We start from the raw sequence: 19,555 nt of genomic DNA on the forward strand, positions 1-19,555 counted from the left end.
GTCTCTCTCAGGGTCTCTCTCAGGGTCTCTCTCAGGGTCTCTCTCTCAGGGTCTCTCTCTCAGGGTCTCTCTCTCAGGGTCTGTCTCTCAGGGTCTCTCTCAGGGTCTCTCTCAGGGTCTCTCTCTCAGGGTCTCTCTCTCAGGGTCTCTCTCAGGGTCTCTCTCATGGTCTCTCTCAGGGTCTCTCTCAGGGTCTCTCTCTCAGGGTCTCTCTCAGGGTCTCTCTCTCAGGGTCTCTCTCTCAGGGTCTCTCTCAGGGTCTCTCTCTCAGGGTCTCTCTCAGGGTCTCTCTCAGGGTCTCTCTCTCAGGGTCTCTCTCTCAGGGTCTCTCTCTCAGGGTCTCTCTCAGGGTCTCTCTCTCAGGGTCTCTCTCAGGGTCTCTCTCTCTCAGGGTCTCTCTCAGGGTCTCTCTCAGGGTCTCTCTCTCAGGGTCTCTCTCTCAGGGTCTCTCTCTCAGGGTCTCTCTCAGGGTCTCTCTCTCAGGGTCTCTCTCAGGGTCTCTCAGGGTCTCTCTCAGGGTCTCTCTCTCAGGGTCTCTCAGGGTCTCTCTCAGGGTCTCTCTCAGGGTCTCTCAGGGTCTCTCTCAGGGTCTCTCTCTCAGGGTCTCTCTCAGGGTCTCTCTCAGGGTCTCTCTCAGGGTCTCTCTCTCAGGGTCTCTCTCTCAGGGTCTCTCTCTCAGGGTCTCTCTCAGGGTCTCTCTCAGGGTCTCTCTCTCAGGGTCTCTCAGGGTCTCTCAGGGTCTCTCTCAGGGTCTCTCTCTCAGGGTCTCTCTCTCAGGGTCTCTCTCAGGGTCTCTCTCAGGGTCTCTCTCAGGGTCTCTCTCTCAGGGTCTCTCAGGGTCTCTCAGGGTCTCTCTCAGGGTCTCTCTCTCAGGGTCTCTCTCTCAGGGTCTCTCTCAGGGTCTCTCTCAGGGTCTCTCTCTCAGGGTCTCTCAGGGTCTCTCAGGGTCTCTCTCAGGGTCTCTCTCTCAGGGTCTCTCTCTCAGGGTCTCTCTCAGGGTCTCTCTCTCAGGGTCTCTCTCAGGGTCTCTCTCAGGGTCTCTCTCAGGGTCTCTCTCTCAGGGTCTCTCTCTCAGGGTCTCTCTCAGGGTCTCTCAGGGTCTCTCTCAGGGTCTCTCTCTCAGGGTCTCTCTCAGGGTCTCTCTCTCATGGTCTCTCTCAGGGTCTCTCTCTCAGGGTCTCTCTCTCAGGGTCTCTCTCAGGGTCTCTCTCAGGGTCTCTCTCAGGGTCTCTCTCAGGGTCTCTCTCTCAGGGTCTCTCTCAGGGTCTCTCTCAGGGTCTCTCTCTCATGGTCTCTCTCAGGGTCTCTCTCTCAGGGTCTCTCTCTCAGGGTCTCTCTCAGGGTCTCTCTCAGGGTCTCTCTCAGGGTCTCTCTCTCAGGGTCTCTCTCATGGTCTCTCTCAGGGTCTCTCTCTCAGGGTCTCTCTCAGGGTCTCTCTCTCAGGGTCTCTCTCAGGGTCTCTCTCTCTCTCAGGGTCTCTCTCTCAGGGTCTCTCTCATGGTCTCTCTCAGGGTCTCTCTCTCAGGGTCTCTCAGGGTCTCTCAGGGTCTCTCTCAGGGTCTCTCTCTCAGGGTCTCTCTCTCAGGGTCTCTCTCAGGGTCTCTCTCAGGGTCTCTCTCTCAGGGTCTCTCTCTCAGGGTCTCTCTCAGGGTCTCTCTCAGGGTCTCTCTCTCAGGGTCTCTCTCTCAGGGTCTCTCTCAGGGTCTCTCTCTCAGGGTCTCTCTCTCAGGGTCTCTCTCAGGGTCTCTCTCTCAGGGTCTCTCTCAGGGTCTCTCTCAGGGTCTCTCTCTCAGGGTCTCTCTCTCAGGGTCTCTCTCAGGGTCTCTCTCTCAGGGTCTCTCTCAGGGTCTCTCTCTCAGGGTCTCTCTCAGGGTCTCTCTCAGGGTCTCTCTCTCAGGGTCTCTCTCTCAGGGTCTCTCTCTCAGGGTCTCTCTCAGGGTCTCTCTCAGGGTCTCTCTCTCAGGGTCTCTCTCTCAGGGTCTCTCTCTCAGGGTCTCTCTCAGGGTCTCTCTCTCAGGGTCTCTCTCTCAGGGTCTCTCTCATGGTCTCTCTCAGGGTCTCTCTCTCAGGGTCTCTCTCTCAGGGTCTCTCTCAGGGTCTCTCTCAGGGTCTCTCTCTCAGGGTCTCTCTCAGGGTCTCTCTCAGGGTCTCTCTCAGGGTCTCTCTCAGGGTCTCTCTCTCAGGGTCTCTCTCTCAGGGTCTCTCTCAGGGTCTCTCTCATGGTCTCTCTCAGGGTCTCTCTCTCAGGGTCTCTCTCTCAGGGTCTCTCTCAGGGTCTCTCTCAGGGTCTCTCTCTCTCTCAGGGTCTCTCTCTCAGGGTCTCTCTCAGGGTCTCTCTCAGGGTCTCTCTCTCAGGGTCTCTCTCTCAGGGTCTCTCTCAGGGTCTCTCTCTCAGGGTCTCTCTCAGGGTCTCTCTCAGGGTCTCTCTCAGGGTCTCTCTCTCAGGGTCTCTCTCTCAGGGTCTCTCTCAGGGTCTCTCTCAGGGTCTCTCTCAGGGTCTCTCTCAGGGTCTCTCTCTCAGGGTCTCTCTCAGGGTCTCTCTCAGGGTCTCTCTCTCAGGGTCTCTCTCAGGGTCTCTCTCTCAGGGTCTCTCTCTCAGGGTCTCTCTCAGGGTCTCTCTCAGGGTCTCTCTCTCAGGGTCTCTCTCAGGGTCTCTCTCAGGGTCTCTCTCTCAGGGTCTCTCTCAGGGTCTCTCTCAGGGTCTCTCTCAGGGTCTCTCTCTCAGGGTCTCTCTCTCAGGGTCTCTCTCAGGGTCTCTCTCTCAGGGTCTCTCTCAGGGTCTCTCTCTCAGGGTCTCTCTCTCAGGGTCTCTCTCTCAGGGTCTCTCTCAGGGTCTCTCTCTCAGGGTCTCTCTCAGGGTCTCTCTCTCAGGGTCTCTCTCAGGGTCTCTCTCTCTCAGGGTCTCTCTCTCAGGGTCTCTCTCAGGGTCTCTCTCTCAGGGTCTCTCTCTCAGGGTCTCTCTCAGGGTCTCTCTCATGGTCTCTCTCAGGGTCTCTCTCAGGGTCTCTCTCAGGGTCTCTCTCTCAGGGTCTCTCTCAGGGTCTCTCTCAGGGTCTCTCTCTCAGGGTCTCTCTCATGGTCTCTCTCAGGGTCTCTCTCAGGGTCTCTCTCAGGGTCTCTCTCAGGGTCTCTCTCTCAGGGTCTCTCTCTCAGGGTCTCTCTCTCAGGGTCTCTCTCAGGGTCTCTCTCTCAGGGTCTCTCTCTCAGGGTCTCTCTCTCAGGGTCTCTCTCATGGTCTCTCTCAGGGTCTCTCTCAGGGTCTCTCTCAGGGTCTCTCTCAGGGTCTCTCTCTCAGGGTCTCTCTCATGGTCTCTCTCAGGGTCTCTCTCAGGGTCTCTCTCTCAGGGTCTCTCTCTCAGGGTCTCTCTCTCATGGTCTCTCTCAGGGTCTCTCTCAGGGTCTCTCTCTCAGGGTCTCTCTCATGGTCTCTCTCAGGGTCTCTCTCTCAGGGTCTCTCTCTCAGGGTCTCTCTCTCATGGTCTCTCTCAGGGTCTCTCTCAGGGTCTCTCTCTCAGGGTCTCTCTCATGGTCTCTCTCAGGGTCTCTCTCTCAGGGTCTCTCTCTCAGGGTCTCTCTCATGGTCTCTCTCAGGGTCTCTCTCAGGGTCTCTCTCAGGGTCTCTCTCAGGGTCTCTCTCTCAGGGTCTCTCTCAGGGTCTCTCTCTCAGGGTCTCTCTCTCTCAGGGTCTCTCTCATGGTCTCTCTCAGGGTCTCTCTCTCAGGGTCTCTCTCAGGGTCTCTCAGGGTCTCTCTCTCAGGGTCTCTCTCTCAGGGTCTCTCTCTCAGGGTCTCTCTCAGGGTCTCTCTCAGGGTCTCTCTCTCAGGGTCTCTCTCAGGGTCTCTCTCAGGGTCTCTCTCAGGGTCTCTCTCTCTCAGGGTCTCTCTCTCAGGGTCTCTCTCTCAGGGTCTCTCTCTCAGGGTCTCTCTCAGGGTCTCTCTCTCAGGGTCTCTCTCAGGGTCTCTCTCTCAGGGTCTCTCTCAGGGTCTCTCTCTCAGGGTCTCTCTCTCAGGGTCTCTCTCAGGGTCTCTCTCTCAGGGTCTCTCTCTCAGGGTCTCTCTCTCAGGGTCTCTCTCAGGGTCTCTCTCAGGGTCTCTCTCTCAGGGTCTCTCTCAGGGTCTCTCTCAGGGTCTCTCTCAGGGTCTCTCTCAGGGTCTCTCTCTCAGGGTCTCTCTCAGGGTCTCTCTCTCAGGGTCTCTCTCTCTCAGGGTCTCTCTCAGGGTCTCTCTCTCATGGTCTCTCTCTCAGGGTCTCTCTCAGGGTCTCTCTCTCAGGGTCTCTCTCAGGGTCTCTCTCTCAGGGTCTCTCTCTCAGGGTCTCTCTCTCAGGGTCTCTCAGGGTCTCTCTCTCAGGGTCTCTCTCAGGGTCTCTCTCTCAGGGTCTCTCTCTCAGGGTCTCTCTCAGGGTCTCTCTCAGGGTCTCTCTCAGGGTCTCTCTCTCAGGGTCTCTCTCTCAGGGTCTCTCTCTCAGGGTCTCTCTCAGGGTCTCTCTCTCAGGGTCTCTCTCTCAGGGTCTCTCTCTCAGGGTCTCTCTCAGGGTCTCTCTCTCAGGGTCTCTCTCTCAGGGTCTCTCTCAGGGTCTCTCTCATGGTCTCTCTCAGGGTCTCTCTCAGGGTCTCTCTCAGGGTCTCTCTCAGGGTCTCTCTCTCAGGGTCTCTCTCAGGGTCTCTCTCTCAGGGTCTCTCTCTCAGGGTCTCTCTCTCAGGGTCTCTCTCAGGGTCTCTCTCAGGGTCTCTCTCTCAGGGTCTCTCTCAGGGTCTCTCTCTCATGGTCTCTCTCAGGGTCTCTCTCTCAGGGTCTCTCTCTCAGGGTCTCTCTCTCAGGGTCTCTCTCAGGGTCTCTCTCTCAGGGTCTCTCTCTCAGGGTCTCTCTCTCAGGGTCTCTCTCAGGGTCTCTCTCAGGGTCTCTCTCTCAGGGTCTCTCTCAGGGTCTCTCTCTCATGGTCTCTCTCTCAGGGTCTCTCTCTCAGGGTCTCTCTCAGGGTCTCTCTCAGGGTCTCTCTCTCAGGGTCTCTCTCTCAGGGTCTCTCTCAGGGTCTCTCTCTCAGGGTCTCTCTCTCAGGGTCTCTCTCAGGGTCTCTCTCAGGGTCTCTCTCAGGGTCTCTCTCTCAGGGTCTCTCTCTCAGGGTCTCTCTCTCAGGGTCTCTCTCTCAGGGTCTCTCTCAGGGTCTCTCTCAGGGTCTCTCTCAGGGTCTCTCTCTCAGGGTCTCTCTCAGGGTCTCTCTCTCAGGGTCTCTCTCATGGTCTCTCTCAGGGTCTCTCTCAGGGTCTCTCTCAGGGTCTCTCTCTCAGGGTCTCTCTCAGGGTCTCTCTCTCAGGGTCTCTCTCAGGGTCTCTCTCAGGGTCTCTCTCTCAGGGTCTCTCAGGGTCTCTCTCTCATGGTCTCTCTCTCAGGGTCTCTCAGGGTCTCTCTCAGGGTCTCTCTCTCAGGGTCTCTCTCAGGGTCTCTCTCTCAGGGTCTCTCTCTCAGGGTCTCTCTCTCAGGGTCTCTCTCAGGGTCTCTCTCAGGGTCTCTCTCTCTCAGGGTCTCTCTCAGGGTCTCTCTCTCAGGGTCTCTCAGGGTCTCTCTCTCAGGGTCTCTCTCTCAGGGTCTCTCAGGGTCTCTCTCAGGGTCTCTCTCTCAGGGTCTCTCTCTCAGGGTCTCTCTCTCAGGGTCTCTCTCAGGGTCTCTCTCAGGGTCTCTCTCTCAGGGTCTCTCTCTCAGGGTCTCTCTCAGGGTCTCTCTCAGGGTCTCTCTCTCAGGGTCTCTCTCTCAGGGTCTCTCAGGGTCTCTCTCTCAGGGTCTCTCTCAGGGTCTCTCTCTCAGGGTCTCTCTCATGGTCTCTCTCAGGGTCTCTCTCAGGGTCTCTCTCAGGGTCTCTCTCTCTCAGGGTCTCTCTCAGGGTCTCTCTCTCATGGTCTCTCTCTCAGGGTCTCTCTCTCAGGGTCTCTCTCAGGGTCTCTCTCAGGGTCTCTCTCTCAGGGTCTCTCTCTCAGGGTCTCTCTCAGGGTCTCTCTCTCAGGGTCTCTCTCTCAGGGTCTCTCTCAGGGTCTCTCTCAGGGTCTCTCTCAGGGTCTCTCTCTCAGGGTCTCTCTCTCAGGGTCTCTCTCTCAGGGTCTCTCTCAGGGTCTCTCTCAGGGTCTCTCTCAGGGTCTCTCTCAGGGTCTCTCTCTCAGGGTCTCTCTCAGGGTCTCTCTCTCTCAGGGTCTCTCTCAGGGTCTCTCTCTCAGGGTCTCTCAGGGTCTCTCTCTCAGGGTCTCTCTCTCAGGGTCTCTCAGGGTCTCTCTCAGGGTCTCTCTCTCAGGGTCTCTCTCTCAGGGTCTCTCTCTCAGGGTCTCTCTCAGGGTCTCTCTCAGGGTCTCTCTCTCAGGGTCTCTCTCTCAGGGTCTCTCTCAGGGTCTCTCTCAGGGTCTCTCTCTCAGGGTCTCTCTCTCAGGGTCTCTCAGGGTCTCTCTCTCAGGGTCTCTCTCAGGGTCTCTCTCTCAGGGTCTCTCTCATGGTCTCTCTCAGGGTCTCTCTCAGGGTCTCTCTCAGGGTCTCTCTCAGGGTCTCTCTCTCAGGGTCTCTCTCAGGGTCTCTCTCTCAGGGTCTCTCTCTCAGGGTCTCTCAGGGTCTCTCTCTCAGGGTCTCTCTCAGGGTCTCTCTCTCAGGGTCTCTCTCATGGTCTCTCTCAGGGTCTCTCTCAGGGTCTCTCTCAGGGTCTCTCTCAGGGTCTCTCTCTCAGGGTCTCTCTCTCAGGGTCTCTCTCTCAGGGTCTCTCTCAGGGTCTCTCTCTCAGGGTCTCTCTCAGGGTCTCTCTCAGGGTCTCTCTCAGGGTCTCTCTCAGGGTCTCTCTCTCAGGGTCTCTCTCAGGGTCTCTCTCAGGGTCTCTCTCAGGGTCTCTCTCTCAGGGTCTCTCTCTCAGGGTCTCTCTCTCAGGGTCTCTCTCAGGGTCTCTCAGGGTCTCTCTCTCAGGGTCTCTCTCAGGGTCTCTCTCTCAGGGTCTCTCTCTCAGGGTCTCTCTCAGGGTCTCTCAGGGTCTCTCTCTCAGGGTCTCTCTCAGGGTCTCTCTCTCAGGGTCTCTCTCAGGGTCTCTCTCAGGGTCTCTCTCTCAGGGTCTCTCTCAGGGTCTCTCTCAGGGTCTCTCTCTCAGGGTCTCTCTCTCAGGGTCTCTCTCAGGGTCTCTCTCAGGGTCTCTCTCAGGGTCTCTCAGGGTCTCTCTCTCAGGGTCTCTCTCAGGGTCTCTCTCTCAGGGTCTCTCAGGGTCTCTCTCAGGGTCTCTCTCAGGGTCTCTCAGGGTCTCTCTCAGGGTCTCTCTCTCAGGGTCTCTCTCATGGTCTCTCTCAGGGTCTCTCTCTCAGGGTCTCTCTCAGGGTCTCTCTCTCAGGGTCTCTCTCTCAGGGTCTCTCTCAGGGTCTCTCTCTCAGGGTCTCTCTCAGGGTCTCTCTCAGGGTCTCTCTCAGGGTCTCTCTCTCAGAGTCTCTCTCTCAGGGTCTCTCTCTCAGGGTCTCTCTCTCAGGGTCTCTCTCAGGGTCTCTCTCTCAGGGTCTCTCTCTCAGGGTCTCTCTCAGGGTCTCTCTCATGGTCTCTCTCAGGGTCTCTCTCTCATGGTCTCTCTCTCAGGGTCTCTCTCAGGGTCTCTCTCTCTCAGGGTCTCTCTCAGGGTCTCTCTCTCAGGGTCTCTCTCAGGGTCTCTCTCAGGGTCTCTCTCTCAGGGTCTCTCTCTCAGGGTCTCTCTCTCTCAGGGTCTCTCTCAGGGTCTCTCTCAGGGTCTCTCTCAGGGTCTCTCAGGGTCTCTCTCTCAGGGTCTCTCTCAGGGTCTCTCTCTCAGGGTCTCTCTCTCAGGGTCTCTCTCTCAGGGTCTCTCTCAGGGTCTCTCTCAGGGTCTCTCTCTCAGGGTCTCTCTCTCAGGGTCTCTCTCTCAGGGTCTCTCTCAGGGTCTCTCTCTCAGGGTCTCTCTCTCAGGGTCTCTCTCTCTCAGGGTCTCTCTCAGGGTCTCTCTCAGGGTCTCTCTCTCAGGGTCTCTCTCTCAGGGTCTCTCTCAGGGTCTCTCTCATGGTCTCTCTCTCAGGGTCTCTCTCAGGGTCTCTCTCTCAGGGTCTCTCTCTCAGGGTCTCTCTCTCAGGGTCTCTCTCAGGGTCTCTCTCTCAGGGTCTCTCTCTCAGGGTCTCTCTCTCATGGTCTCTCTCAGGGTCTCTCTCTCAGGGTCTCTCTCTCAGGGTCTCTCTCAGGGTCTCTCTCAGGGTCTCTCTCAGGGTCTCTCTCTCAGGGTCTCTCTCAGGGTCTCTCTCTCAGGGTCTCTCTCAGGGTCTCTCTCAGGGTCTCTCTCAGGGTCTCTCTCTCAGGGTCTCTCTCAGGGTCTCTCTCTCAGGGTCTCTCTCAGGGTCTCTCTCTCAGGGTCTCTCTCTCAGGGTCTCTCTCAGGGTCTCTCTCTCAGGGTCTCTCTCAGGGTCTCTCTCTCAGGGTCTCTCTCAGGGTCTCTCTCTCAGGGTCTCTCTCTCAGGGTCTCTCTCAGGGTCTCTCTCTCAGGGTCTCTCTCAGGGTCTCTCTCTCAGGGTCTCTCTCTCAGGGTCTCTCTCTCAGGGTCTCTCTCTCAGGGTCTCTCTCTCAGGGTCTCTCTCTCAGGGTCTCTCTCAGGGTCTCTCTCTCAGGGTCTCTCTCAGGGTCTCTCTCTCAGGGTCTCTCTCAGGGTCTCTCTCATGGTCTCTCTCAGGGTCTCTCTCAGGGTCTCTCTCTCAGAGTCTCTCTCTCAGGGTCTCTCTCTCAGGGTCTCTCTCTCAGGGTCTCTCTCTCAGGGTCTCTCTCAGGGTCTCTCTCTCAGGGTCTCTCTCTCAGGGTCTCTCTCAGGGTCTCTCTCATGGTCTCTCTCAGGGTCTCTCTCAGGGTCTCTCTCAGGGTCTCTCTCAGGGTCTCTCTCTCAGGGTCTCTCTCTCAGGGTCTCTCTCTCAGGGTCTCTCTCAGGGCTCTCTCAGGGTCTCTCTCAGGGTCTCTCTCAGGGTCTCTCTCAGGGTCTCTCTCAGGGTCTCTCAGGGTCTCTCTCAGGGTCTCTCTCAGGGTCTCTCTCTCAGGGTCTCTCTCTCAGGGTCTCTCTCAGGGTCTCTCTCAGGGTCTCTCAGGGTCTCTCTCAGGGTCTCTCTCAGGGTCTCTCTCTCTCTCAGGGTCTCTCTCTCAGGGTCTCTCTCAGGGTCTCTCTCTCAGGGTCTCTCTCAGGGTCTCTCTCTCTCAGGGTCTCTCTCTCAGGGTCTCTCTCTCTGCAGAGACCCCAGAGCACGGCAAACCCCTCCACCAGCCCCAGCCCGTGACTCTCCTGTGGCCCAGCCCCACATGGATATTCCCTCCGTGCCCACGGGCCGGTTCTTTTTGTTTTGTTCGCCCTGCAGTTCCCTTTGTTCTCTCTGGGTGCGGATGTTCCTCGGTGCAGTTTGCACAAAGGGCAGCTCTGGGGTAAATCCCGCTGTCGAGGGCGGAAACCACTTCATTCTGTAGAGCTCCACAAGAGCGCAGTTCAAAACGGTGCCATTCTGTCAGTACCACAGCACCTCCTTTAACTGTAATTGAAACACAGACTTCACGTCCCCAGCACGCTCCTGCGTGTCAGCTCCGCTCTGGGACAACGGTGATGGCAGCAGGACCAGGAGCTGCTCCTGAGCACCCACCTCTTGCTCTGGACCTGCCTACGGTTTGGCAACGATACTAAAAACCCACAGCAACACACGTCATGGGCAAAAATCCATGTTGTACAGCTCCCTTCTTCACCCAAACGGTGAGAACACCACTACTCACCACCAGAGAGCTGCAGGGTGTAGCTCAACCCAGTTCTGGCCTTATTCATCCCATCTGCGTGGCAAACTGTACTGGATAATGATGAAAGCCAACAGTATCAACCTCGGCAGAGGGTGAAATTCCTAATCTTAAAACACCATGAGGAGATCTGGATCGAGGGAGTGGATGGTCCTTCCCCCTGCTCAGCACAGGGCCCAGCGCTGGGCTCCCCAGTACAGGAGGGACATGGACAGACTGGAGAGAGCACAGCGAGGGGATGGAGGGGCTGGGGCTGCTCAGCCTGGAGCAGGGATGGGATGGGGTGGGGTGGGGTGGGATGGGATGGGATGGGATGGGATGGGATGGGATGGGATGGGATGGGGTGGGATGGGATGGGGTGGGATGGGATGGGGTGGGGTGGGATGGGATGGGGTGGGGTGGGATGGGGTGGGGTGGGGTGGGGTGGGGTGGGGTGGGATGGGATGGGATGGGATGGGATGGGGATGGGATGGGGTGGGGTGGGATGGGATGGGATGGGATGGGATGGGGTGGGGTGGGATGGGATGAGGTGGGGTGGGGTGGGGTGGGGTGGGATGGGATGGGATGGGGATGGGGTGGGATGGGATGGGAGGGGATCCAGGTGTGGAAGCACCTGCCGGAGGGGGGGCAGAGGGAGCCGTGCTCTGCCAGAGTGCCCAGAGATGGGACCAGAGGCTGTGGAGAGTTTTTGGGCCGTATGCTGTGAACAAGCCAGGGCTTGGGGTGACTGAGGTGCACTAGGACCGCACAGAAGTAAACAGAAGCTGGTCTGCCCTGGACCCAGGCTGCAGGAGGGCGCCGTCATGGTCGCTGCACATGTGGACAGTGCCCTGCAGCTAATCACCATCGTGGGGGGGGAAGAATGACTGCATGTGTAACCAATCGTAGCCTGTGCTTGCCGCATGGCTTTTTGGGTATAGAGTATATAAGGGTTGGAAAAACGTGGTCTCGTGGACATCGATATTCAGTGTTGTTAAGAGTTCATTAAAGGGTATTGATGTTAAATTCATATTGAATTAGACTCATTACTCTCGCCGGCCCGCCCGTAGTGCTCAAAGAGGTCCTGCCGGCAATTTTGCATTCTCCACATCGTCTCACGACAAGAGGCCACAGGCACAAAACCAGAAATCCCATGTGAATTCAAGATCCCCTGTTCCTAGGAGGCGAGCGAGCGCTGGCACAGGCAGCTGGCAGGAGGTGTGGAGATCCTCAGCTGTGTGCCCACGGCTCGGGGTGGCCTGGCTCGAGCAGGGCTGGGACCCCACGGCTCCCTTGCAGCTCCAGCCAGCGCTGGCTGCTGTGCTGAGTTCTGAGGGCACCGGCTGGCTGCTCAAGCCAGGTAGGGATCAGTGGACTGGAGAGGGTCAGAGGAAACATTGCAGCAGCACCTGCATTTTGCAGCAGCAGGTGAGAAACCGCCCATCTTTCTGGATCTGGGTTATAATTTCAGAGCCTCAGTGTGGTGGGTTTTGTCTCAGCACACGCTCACTGCAATGAAGGGGGCTTCTCCCCATGGCTGTTTCATCTTTCCAGCAGGATGAGCACTGACATGCCTCTGCCAATTTAAATTCAGGTACTGCAAACCTCTAACTCGGGATTTTTCCAAATGACTGTAAGGAATGCAGCCATCTACTTAATTACTGTATTGTGTGGTGATGGCACACCAGGGCACACCTCATTATTCGGTTGTATTTTACAGTTTTAACTCTGATGCATTATGAACTAAGCCCTGATCATTATTTCCTGAAGGGCCTGACACCTCTAGCCAGTAGAGCAGCAGGGTGCTGTTCCAGAGCTCTCCCTGAGAAATCCGCTCCCTCTCCCCTCCAGGAACTTCATGATCACTCAGTGCTTAAGCCAGGCGGGCTGAGCCCAGCCAGCTGTCTTGTCCAGCACACGCTAGCAAGTAATCTGGGTCACAGACATCATTAGAAACAGGAAAGCTCTCTTTAATTCTTGTCCCACTCAGTATCTTTTTCCTGCTATCTAGATTTGTTCATTTTACCCACTTCTTATAACTTTTCCAGCCAACAGTGGCTACTGTGTTTAGGAAGAGGAGGAAGATTTGTTATTTGGTCAAAATGGCAGAATTGCACTGATAACAGTGTAGTTAATATCTTGCTGAATTAGTGAGAAGCAATTTTCTGGGATTCAAGTGAAAGTGGAGGCTTGACTCTGAACTTCAGACGAAAATCTGCCTGAAGTGCCACCACCACCTCGCCGCTTCATCGCGGTTCGCACACAGCAGCACAGTCACACCGACACTTCTGCTGAGAACCAGCCAAGCGGGAAGGGAACGGAGCGAGACGATGCCCTGCAGCCGGCATCTCATCCTGACACCAACCCAGCTCCAGTTTACCCAGAGGCCTTATCTGTAACACTTTCCTCAATAACGGCCCTGGTGAGACCGTCCTCCCGCAGCGCAGCCGCTCGCGAGGGCCGCCGGCAGCCCTGTGAGCGGACACGGCCTGGGCGCTGCTGCTCCGCTGGGAGACAGGCTGGAGAAGGTAAGTCCTGTCTGGGATGCATCGCGGCTTCATCTGTTGGTGCCGAGCTGCCTTAACACCTGCACCAGCACCTCCGCCGCAGCTTGATTCATACGTCCTTACAGACTTTTACTTTACTAAGGGGTAAACCTAACCCTGATAAAGCGTTTCCTTTCTAAGGGTCGTGGAGAACTAAACAATGCAGCTGGGGAAACACCTGCAAATGAGCCGCTCCGGGGACTCATTCCTCTTGCTTTCATTAGGAGAAATAAAGCACTGAAATACAAAAACTCACCCAATTCCATCCTGTGTGCACAGAATGAACGCGGTCTGCACGACAGCCATTCCCGAGCAGCCAGAGGGTGCGACCCAGGCGCAGCGGGTGCTCCTTCCCCTGCCTCCCCCTGCCCAGCCACGCGCCGCACGTTTCTGAGCACAGCCCGCAGGAAGCTAAGCACACCCACCAAAAGGCTGGGTGAAAAGAAATGACATCTTATACCCCTTCTTTAAAATAATAATAATAAAAATTGTTCAGATGCTCATTTAGGGAAAAAGCACATAACTAAATACCACAATACTCCTAATCACCTTTAAGAGAGAGGGATGTTTTAGCAAACCCCTGTTTATTATGAGACAGGGGGAAGTCCTGAATTACCTCCTGCAGAGTGAGCTCCACTGAGAAACACCATTCAGCAGAGAAATCGACCGGCGGCGCTGAGCCCCCGAGCGGGTCCCGCTCAGGACACTGACCTGTTTGAGCGCCTTCTTGCTGTGCTTCTGCGACGACGAGATGGCTTTGGCGGGCTGGATGGAGGGCGACGGGCAGCCCGGCTGCGGGGAGGACGTCTGGGACAGCCTGGATGACACTACGGGAAAAATATAGATACACATACATAAGCTGCCGTTATACATCAGCACGTTAGCCAGTCCTCACCATTTCGCAGCGTCTCAGGAGGCTCAGGAAAGCTGCACCTCCAGCACAAAGAATCGCTCCTGTTCCTCCCCGCCGCGGCAGCTGTTCTCTGAAAGCCAACGGCAGTTCTTGTCACCAACTCCTGCTTTTCATCTCTTGCCCATCTCTTTTTTTATTAATCTTGTAAAGAGCTGCTGTCGAACAAGGCTGCGGCTTGGGAAAGTGCTCCAGGTTCACACAGGCTTAGCAAATTCAAGTCTAAATACAGACACAGGCACCGGTGGTTGTTCGTGTGGATGAGCTGCAGTCAGGCACTTCATTGACAGCAGCTGCCGAGCAGAATTGATCTGAACCCCACACAAGAGCAGGAAGTAAACGACACGCCAAGGAAATGGAACGTCACCCGCTCCTTTCTGAAAACAAAGATGGGAATATCCAGGATATCCCCGTAAATGAACACGTAGACGAACACATATTCCCAGCGGCTGAGCCCGGGTGCTTCAGGGAATCCCGTCTTAGCCAGCGGAGTCCTGGAGCAAAGCGTCTAGTTCCAGGTGATTCTGACTTTGAAACGGTCTCGTCACAACCAACGAACCGGGGATGGGAACTGAGTAAGAGCTGGTCCCGTAGCGTGAAGGCGCCTGTTCGGCACAGAACGCCCAAGCACCCGCTCGGCAGCGCCGTGGTGATGGACACGGCCAGCGGGGAAACCCCTCGGTTCCAGGCCTGGCAACCGCGGGTTTGCCTCTATTGCCCTGGCACACCCACCTGGCACTGGGCAGCGGCCACAGTGAACCCACCCCCTGCGCCTGCACGAAAACCAGGGAACCCGCACCCCGGGGGAGGCCGAGCTGTGAACCCGCACCCCGGGGGAGGCCGAGCTGTGAACCCGCACCCCGGGGGAGGCCGAGCTGTGAACCCGCACCCCGGGGGAGGCCGAGCTGTGAACCCGCACCCCGGGGGAGGCCGAGCTGTGAACCCGCACCCCGGGGGAGGCCGAGCTGTGAACCCGCACCCCGGGGGAGGCCGAGCTGTGAACCCGCACCCCGGGGGAGGCCGAGCTGTGAACCCGCACCCCGGGGGAGGCCGAGCTGTGAACCCGCACCCCGGGGGAGGCCGAGCTGTGAACCCGCACCCCGGGGGAGGCCGAGCTGTGAACCCGCACCCTGGGGGAGGCCGAGCTGTGAACCCGCACCCCGGGGGAGGCTGAGCTGTGAACCCGCACCCCGGGGGAGGCCGAGCTGTGAACCCGCACCCCGGGGGAGGCCGAGCTGTTCGGCGGCCAGGACTGAACCAGACAGACACAGGATGATGTGAACGGGACACTGGCACTGCGAGATGGCTGGGACAGAACCACACAGACACCAGATGATGGGAACGGGACACTGGCACTGCGAGACGGCCGGGACAGAACCAGACAGACACCAGATGATGGGAACGGGACACTGGCACTGCGAGACGGCCGGGACAGAACCAGACAGACACCAGATGATGTGAACGGGACACTGGCACTGCGAGACGGCCGGGACAGAACCACACAGACACCAGATGATGGGAACGGGACACTGGCACTGCGAGACGGCCGGGACAGAACCACACAGACACCAGATGATGGGAACGGGACACTGGCACTGCGAGACGGCCGGGACAGAACCAGACAGACACCAGATGATGGGAACGGGACACTGGCACTGCGAGACGGCCGGGACTGAACCAGACAGACACCAGATGATGGGAACGGGACACTGGCACTGCGAGACGGCTGGGACTGAACCAGACAGACACCAGATGATGGGAACGGGACACTGGCACTGCGAGACGGCCGGGACTGAACCAGACAGACACCAGATGATGTGAATGGGACACTGGCACTGCGAGACGGCCGGGACAAAGTGAACACCGAGAACATCAGCGAGATTGGGCTGCACCTGCCGCGAACCCCGAGGGCCCATCTGTGGGCCTGGGCATGGGGACAGGCAGGTAAAAGAGAAAACAACAGAGATCAGCAAATTCACGGGCTGTGTATGTATCTGCACGTAAATTTGTGTAGATAACAACGGCCCCTGTGTGCGCAGGGAAAGAGTAAAGAGCAAAGGAACGTTTGTTCCCAGGACGGGGAGAACCCCTATCATAAAGGATAATAAACGGATTCACACGTAAACTATTTAAATTAGTGCTTCCTAAAGCCACTAGTTGCAGAATCCAGGAGGTGACAGCAGCACCCTGTGCAGCTGCAGGGAGCTCAGAGACAACGGCGTCAGCTCTCGGTTGACAGCAGCCGGAGCGCGGCCGCTCCCGGCGCAGGGCGCAGCTCCGCGGCGCCAGACAGCCAGCGCCGCAACCAGCTTGGCCCTAAAGTGCACAGCATTAGTAACAACCAGTTATGGAAAGCAAAACTCTCACACTTGGCATGGGCGTTAAATGAAAAGAGCAAGTGTTTCGTGGGCACACACAACAGAAACGCCTCTGAAGTATCATTAAAATGACAACAATAAAAAGGTATGGTAAGAAGCGGGAATTTAAAAGTCTCTGACAAGATCACACCCGGATGATACACACACACGATCAAAGACAACACAGTCGCACAGCGAGCAGAATTACCACTTCAAAGGTAAAACCCCCTGATGTTACACCAAGACCTGGAAAGCAAAAGCTGTATCTGCACTTTGAAATCAGTAAGAATGTTGGTAAACTTGCATCTGTTTCTCGGTTTGGTTGAAACCGCAGTTCCAGAAGAATGAGAAGGTGCTGGAAAGGATCCGAGTCCGCTCAGCACCTGCGAGGAAACGCAGACCCGACACCCACCGCAGTTAACCCAGCGCAGCGACACAAAGGGCTGCGAGAAAGTCTCTTGCTAAGGGTTCACTCAGACATTTCCAACAAGAGGCTTCTAAACGTTATTTGGCTATTGTTTCAAAAACAAAGCACTGGCAGAACTCCGGCACTGGGCTGGAGAGGGCGAAGAACGGAATCAGATGGGAATCGGGCAAGAAATCGGGAACAGTTCTGCAAGGTCCCGTCCTAAGCAGGAGCAGCTCAGACCCCGGCGACAGGGAAAGGGTGAAATATTTGATATTCTGGTTAGCTAAGGTCAGGGGGAATCGTGTGGGAATCCAGAGACATAGAACCCACAGAACAGAAGACCAGAAATACAAAGTACGACATCAAAAAAGGAATAAGTACATTTTTGGAGGGAAAAACCCCAAGATACTCATAGAAGCTGCAGTAATCTAAAGGAACTGTGCCATCCCGGGAACGGGATCCGTTACGGCCGACAGGGCCATGACAATGGCCAGCGAGGTGATGCCATGTGTGAAGATGACGATGATGCCATGTGTGAAGATGATGTATCTAAAAGTGTCATCGGACAATCACAGAATCATTTTGGTGGGAAGAGACCCCCAAGATCATGGAGTCCAACCACAACCCACCCCGTCCCTGCCCCATGTCTGAGAACCTCATGTCCGTCTGTCCAGCCCTCCAGGGCTGGTGACTCCAGCACTGCCCTGGGCAGCCTGTTCAATGCCCCACAGCCCTTTGGGGAAGAAATTGTTCCCACATCCAACCTCAACCTCCCCTGGGCAACTTGAGGCCGTGTCCTCTGCTCCCACCGGGCGATCTCACGCTGACCGTCTCACGCTGTAGTGCTGACCACACGACACCAGCAAACCCTGACGGCACTCAGGTGAACTGTTAACGGGGCGGAGATGCCGAGCTGTGTGTGTTATTTGGCGGAAGGAGCAGGAGCGGAGCGGAGGAGATGCAGCGCTGCGGCTCCGCGGCCGGGCCTGTGGCGCATCGGCCTGGGCCTGCACACAGCCCTCCTCACACACTGATCCCTGCTCGCGGCTCTTCAGCACCAAGAAAACACCAGTTCGGTTTAACATTTGAAACCCGGGCAGAGAAACAGGCTGGTTGTTACTGGGTCTGAGACACTCGAACGGCAGGAACACAAACCACATCCTCTTTGCAGCCTCTCGCTGCAGAAACGACGAGTTGTGCGAAGCGGGAACATTAAGCCGAATGCGGGCTGCTCTTCTTCACCCTCATATTCTGGTCCCATTTTCATGTTTATGCTGTGCTTGAACAAAGAAAACTCAGCTTTTCCAACCTGGAAAAACCAGGACACAAAAGCCCATCATTTTGCATCTTTCCAAGAAGGCTGCGCGCAGCCAAGCGGAGACCTAACGCTTAAATACAGCCTTCTATAGAATTCTCACTTGGAATGTCATTGACACCAGGGCATTTCTTCTGAGAAATGAAATTACAACAGAACTTTAATTATGTTAAAGGTCAATTAAATGAGAAATTTCAGCCTGGCAAGACCCAACAACATTTTACAAGGTACTGGGCTTCCTTAAGGTTGCAGACCCTGAAGTCCACCAGTTCTCGCACGCACACTTATGAAGGAGCTCTGCTAAGCGGCAGCAGCCGGAGCGGCGGCTCCCGGTGGGGCAGCGCCGGCACAGCCCAGTGCGCGGCCCAGCCCGGAGACAACGGGGAGCTGGACGTGCCCAGAGTACGGCACTTGCTTTGTTTTCTCTTGGACGTGTCATCTTGCGCAGGTGTTTTATCCTTCGGGGTGGGAGAGCACCAGAATGCTCGTTTGAAATCCCACTGCCTTCCAGCATACAGGACCTCCAGCATACAGCACCTCCAGCATACATCACCTCCAGCATACATCACCTCCAGCATACAGCACCTCCAGCATACAGCACCTCCAGCATACAGCACTTCCAGCATACAGCACCTCCAGCATACAGCACTTCCAGCATACAGCACTTCCAGCATACAGCACCTCCAGCATACATCAGCTCCAGCATACATCACCTCCAGCATACAGCACCTCCAGCATACAGCACCTCCAGCATACATCTGCTCACTTGCCTAAAGTGATAGTTAACAACAATATTCTGGCTCACATTTGTCTTTCACAAACGATGCCAGGTAAACAGCAACGAGAAAATCCACGGAGGCAGCTGATCCAAGAGCGACGGTGCCGTCCCGTGCAGCTCGACGTGTGTCTCTCACAGGACCGCAGAGATCTTGGCTCGCTCAGCCAACCATTTCCCTTTCGATTTATTATGTGCAGACACGGCTCACGCACCTGGAGCAGACGCAGCGGGGAACGGCGGCGCCGAGGGACATCGCAGAACACACCGGGGGGACACAGCTCGGGACTTTCGTGGCAGCCGCTCAGACAATTCCTAAATCAAGACTGAGATTTTCTCAACCTGACGCAGCAGAAACGAGCAGCCGGGTTTCTCAGGCTTGTCCGAGCAGAGCCGCGGGGATGCAGCTGGGAACACAGCGAGAACAGCCCTGCACTGACACAGCCTTTATGGCGGTGGCTCCAGAGAAAATCACGGTCAGGGTCATCAGCTTAAGGCCAGCCTGGGCAGCGCACCTTACCAGATACGTGCTAACGGTTAAACATCAGGAAACAAAAGAAAACCATCTAAAAATGTGCCAGAAGTCAAGGAAAAATACATCTGCAATTGCTGGGAGAAGTTGGGAGTCAAAATACTTTCAAATCAGAAGAAAAAAACAGAATCATAGAATGTTGGGGGTTGGAAGGGCCCTGGAAAGCTCATCCAGTGCAATCCCCCCCCGGAGCAGGAACACCCAGCTGAGGTTCCACAGGAAGGTGTCCAGGGGGTTGGAATGTCTGCACAGAAGGAGACTCCACAACCCCCTGGGCAGCCTGGGCCAGGCTCTGCCACCCTCACCCCAACAAGTTGCTTCTCCTCTTCCAGTGGAACCTCCTGTGTTCCAGTTTGCACCCATTGCCCCTTGTCCTGTCCCTGGTTGTCACCAGAAGAGCCTGGCTCCATCCTCCTGACACTCCCACTTTCCATCTTGATCCCCAGGAATGAGTCCCCCCTCAGTCTCCTCTTGTCCAGCTCCAGAGCCCCAGCTCCCTCAGCGCTCTGCATTTGGGGGAGTACAGCACCAAACCCATGTAAATAGAGTTCCTGCTCAGGGGTTGCGTGCATTCCCGTGGGGTTTTCTGCCTCAAAATCCACACGTTCAGAAAGAAAAGGCTGCGCTTTACTTATTTGGAAAAAAAGTACAGTCAAGCTGAACTAAAAATACAATACCCCCCTTCAACTAAGCTTAGAATAAGCTAATCTTAAACAGCTAATGTGATCCAGATGTATTACATGAAGAACTTCTAGCGAAAGGCATTCAAAGGCGTTTGGAGAAGCACATAAACGCTCCCTGCTGATCCAGCGCCTCGCTGCTACGGTGCTGCCGTTGACCACAGTGAGGACGGGAACGGGACTTTGGGTGCGTATGAACACGGTGTCCCGGGTGCAAGGGAGACAGCCCCGTCAGAACTGCTCCCCCCGCCACTGCTCCTGGCGAAATGAAGGAAGAAATCATGCCCCAAAACAGCG

The 19,555-nt window shown here is 56.2% G+C and overlaps 1 protein-coding gene across 4 annotated transcripts in view; it reads right to left on the reverse strand.

The window, feature by feature from the left end:
* Positions 1–19,555, reverse strand: part of ASXL2 (ASXL transcriptional regulator 2) — a 104,745-nt gene that overhangs the window by 33,901 nt on the left and 51,289 nt on the right. For all 4 annotated transcript variants that reach the window (XM_082047683.1, XM_082047684.1, XM_082047685.1 and 1 more), the window contains one exon: positions 12,992–13,107. In XM_082047683.1, coding sequence (XP_081903809.1) covers positions 12,992–13,107 — 116 coding nt within the window. The remainder of the gene's footprint in view (positions 1–12,991; positions 13,108–19,555) is intronic.

The sequence above is a fragment of the Streptopelia decaocto genome, assembly GCF_964273445.1.
Source record: "Streptopelia decaocto genome assembly, chromosome: 3".
Lineage (NCBI taxonomy): Eukaryota > Metazoa > Chordata > Aves > Columbiformes > Columbidae > Streptopelia > Streptopelia decaocto.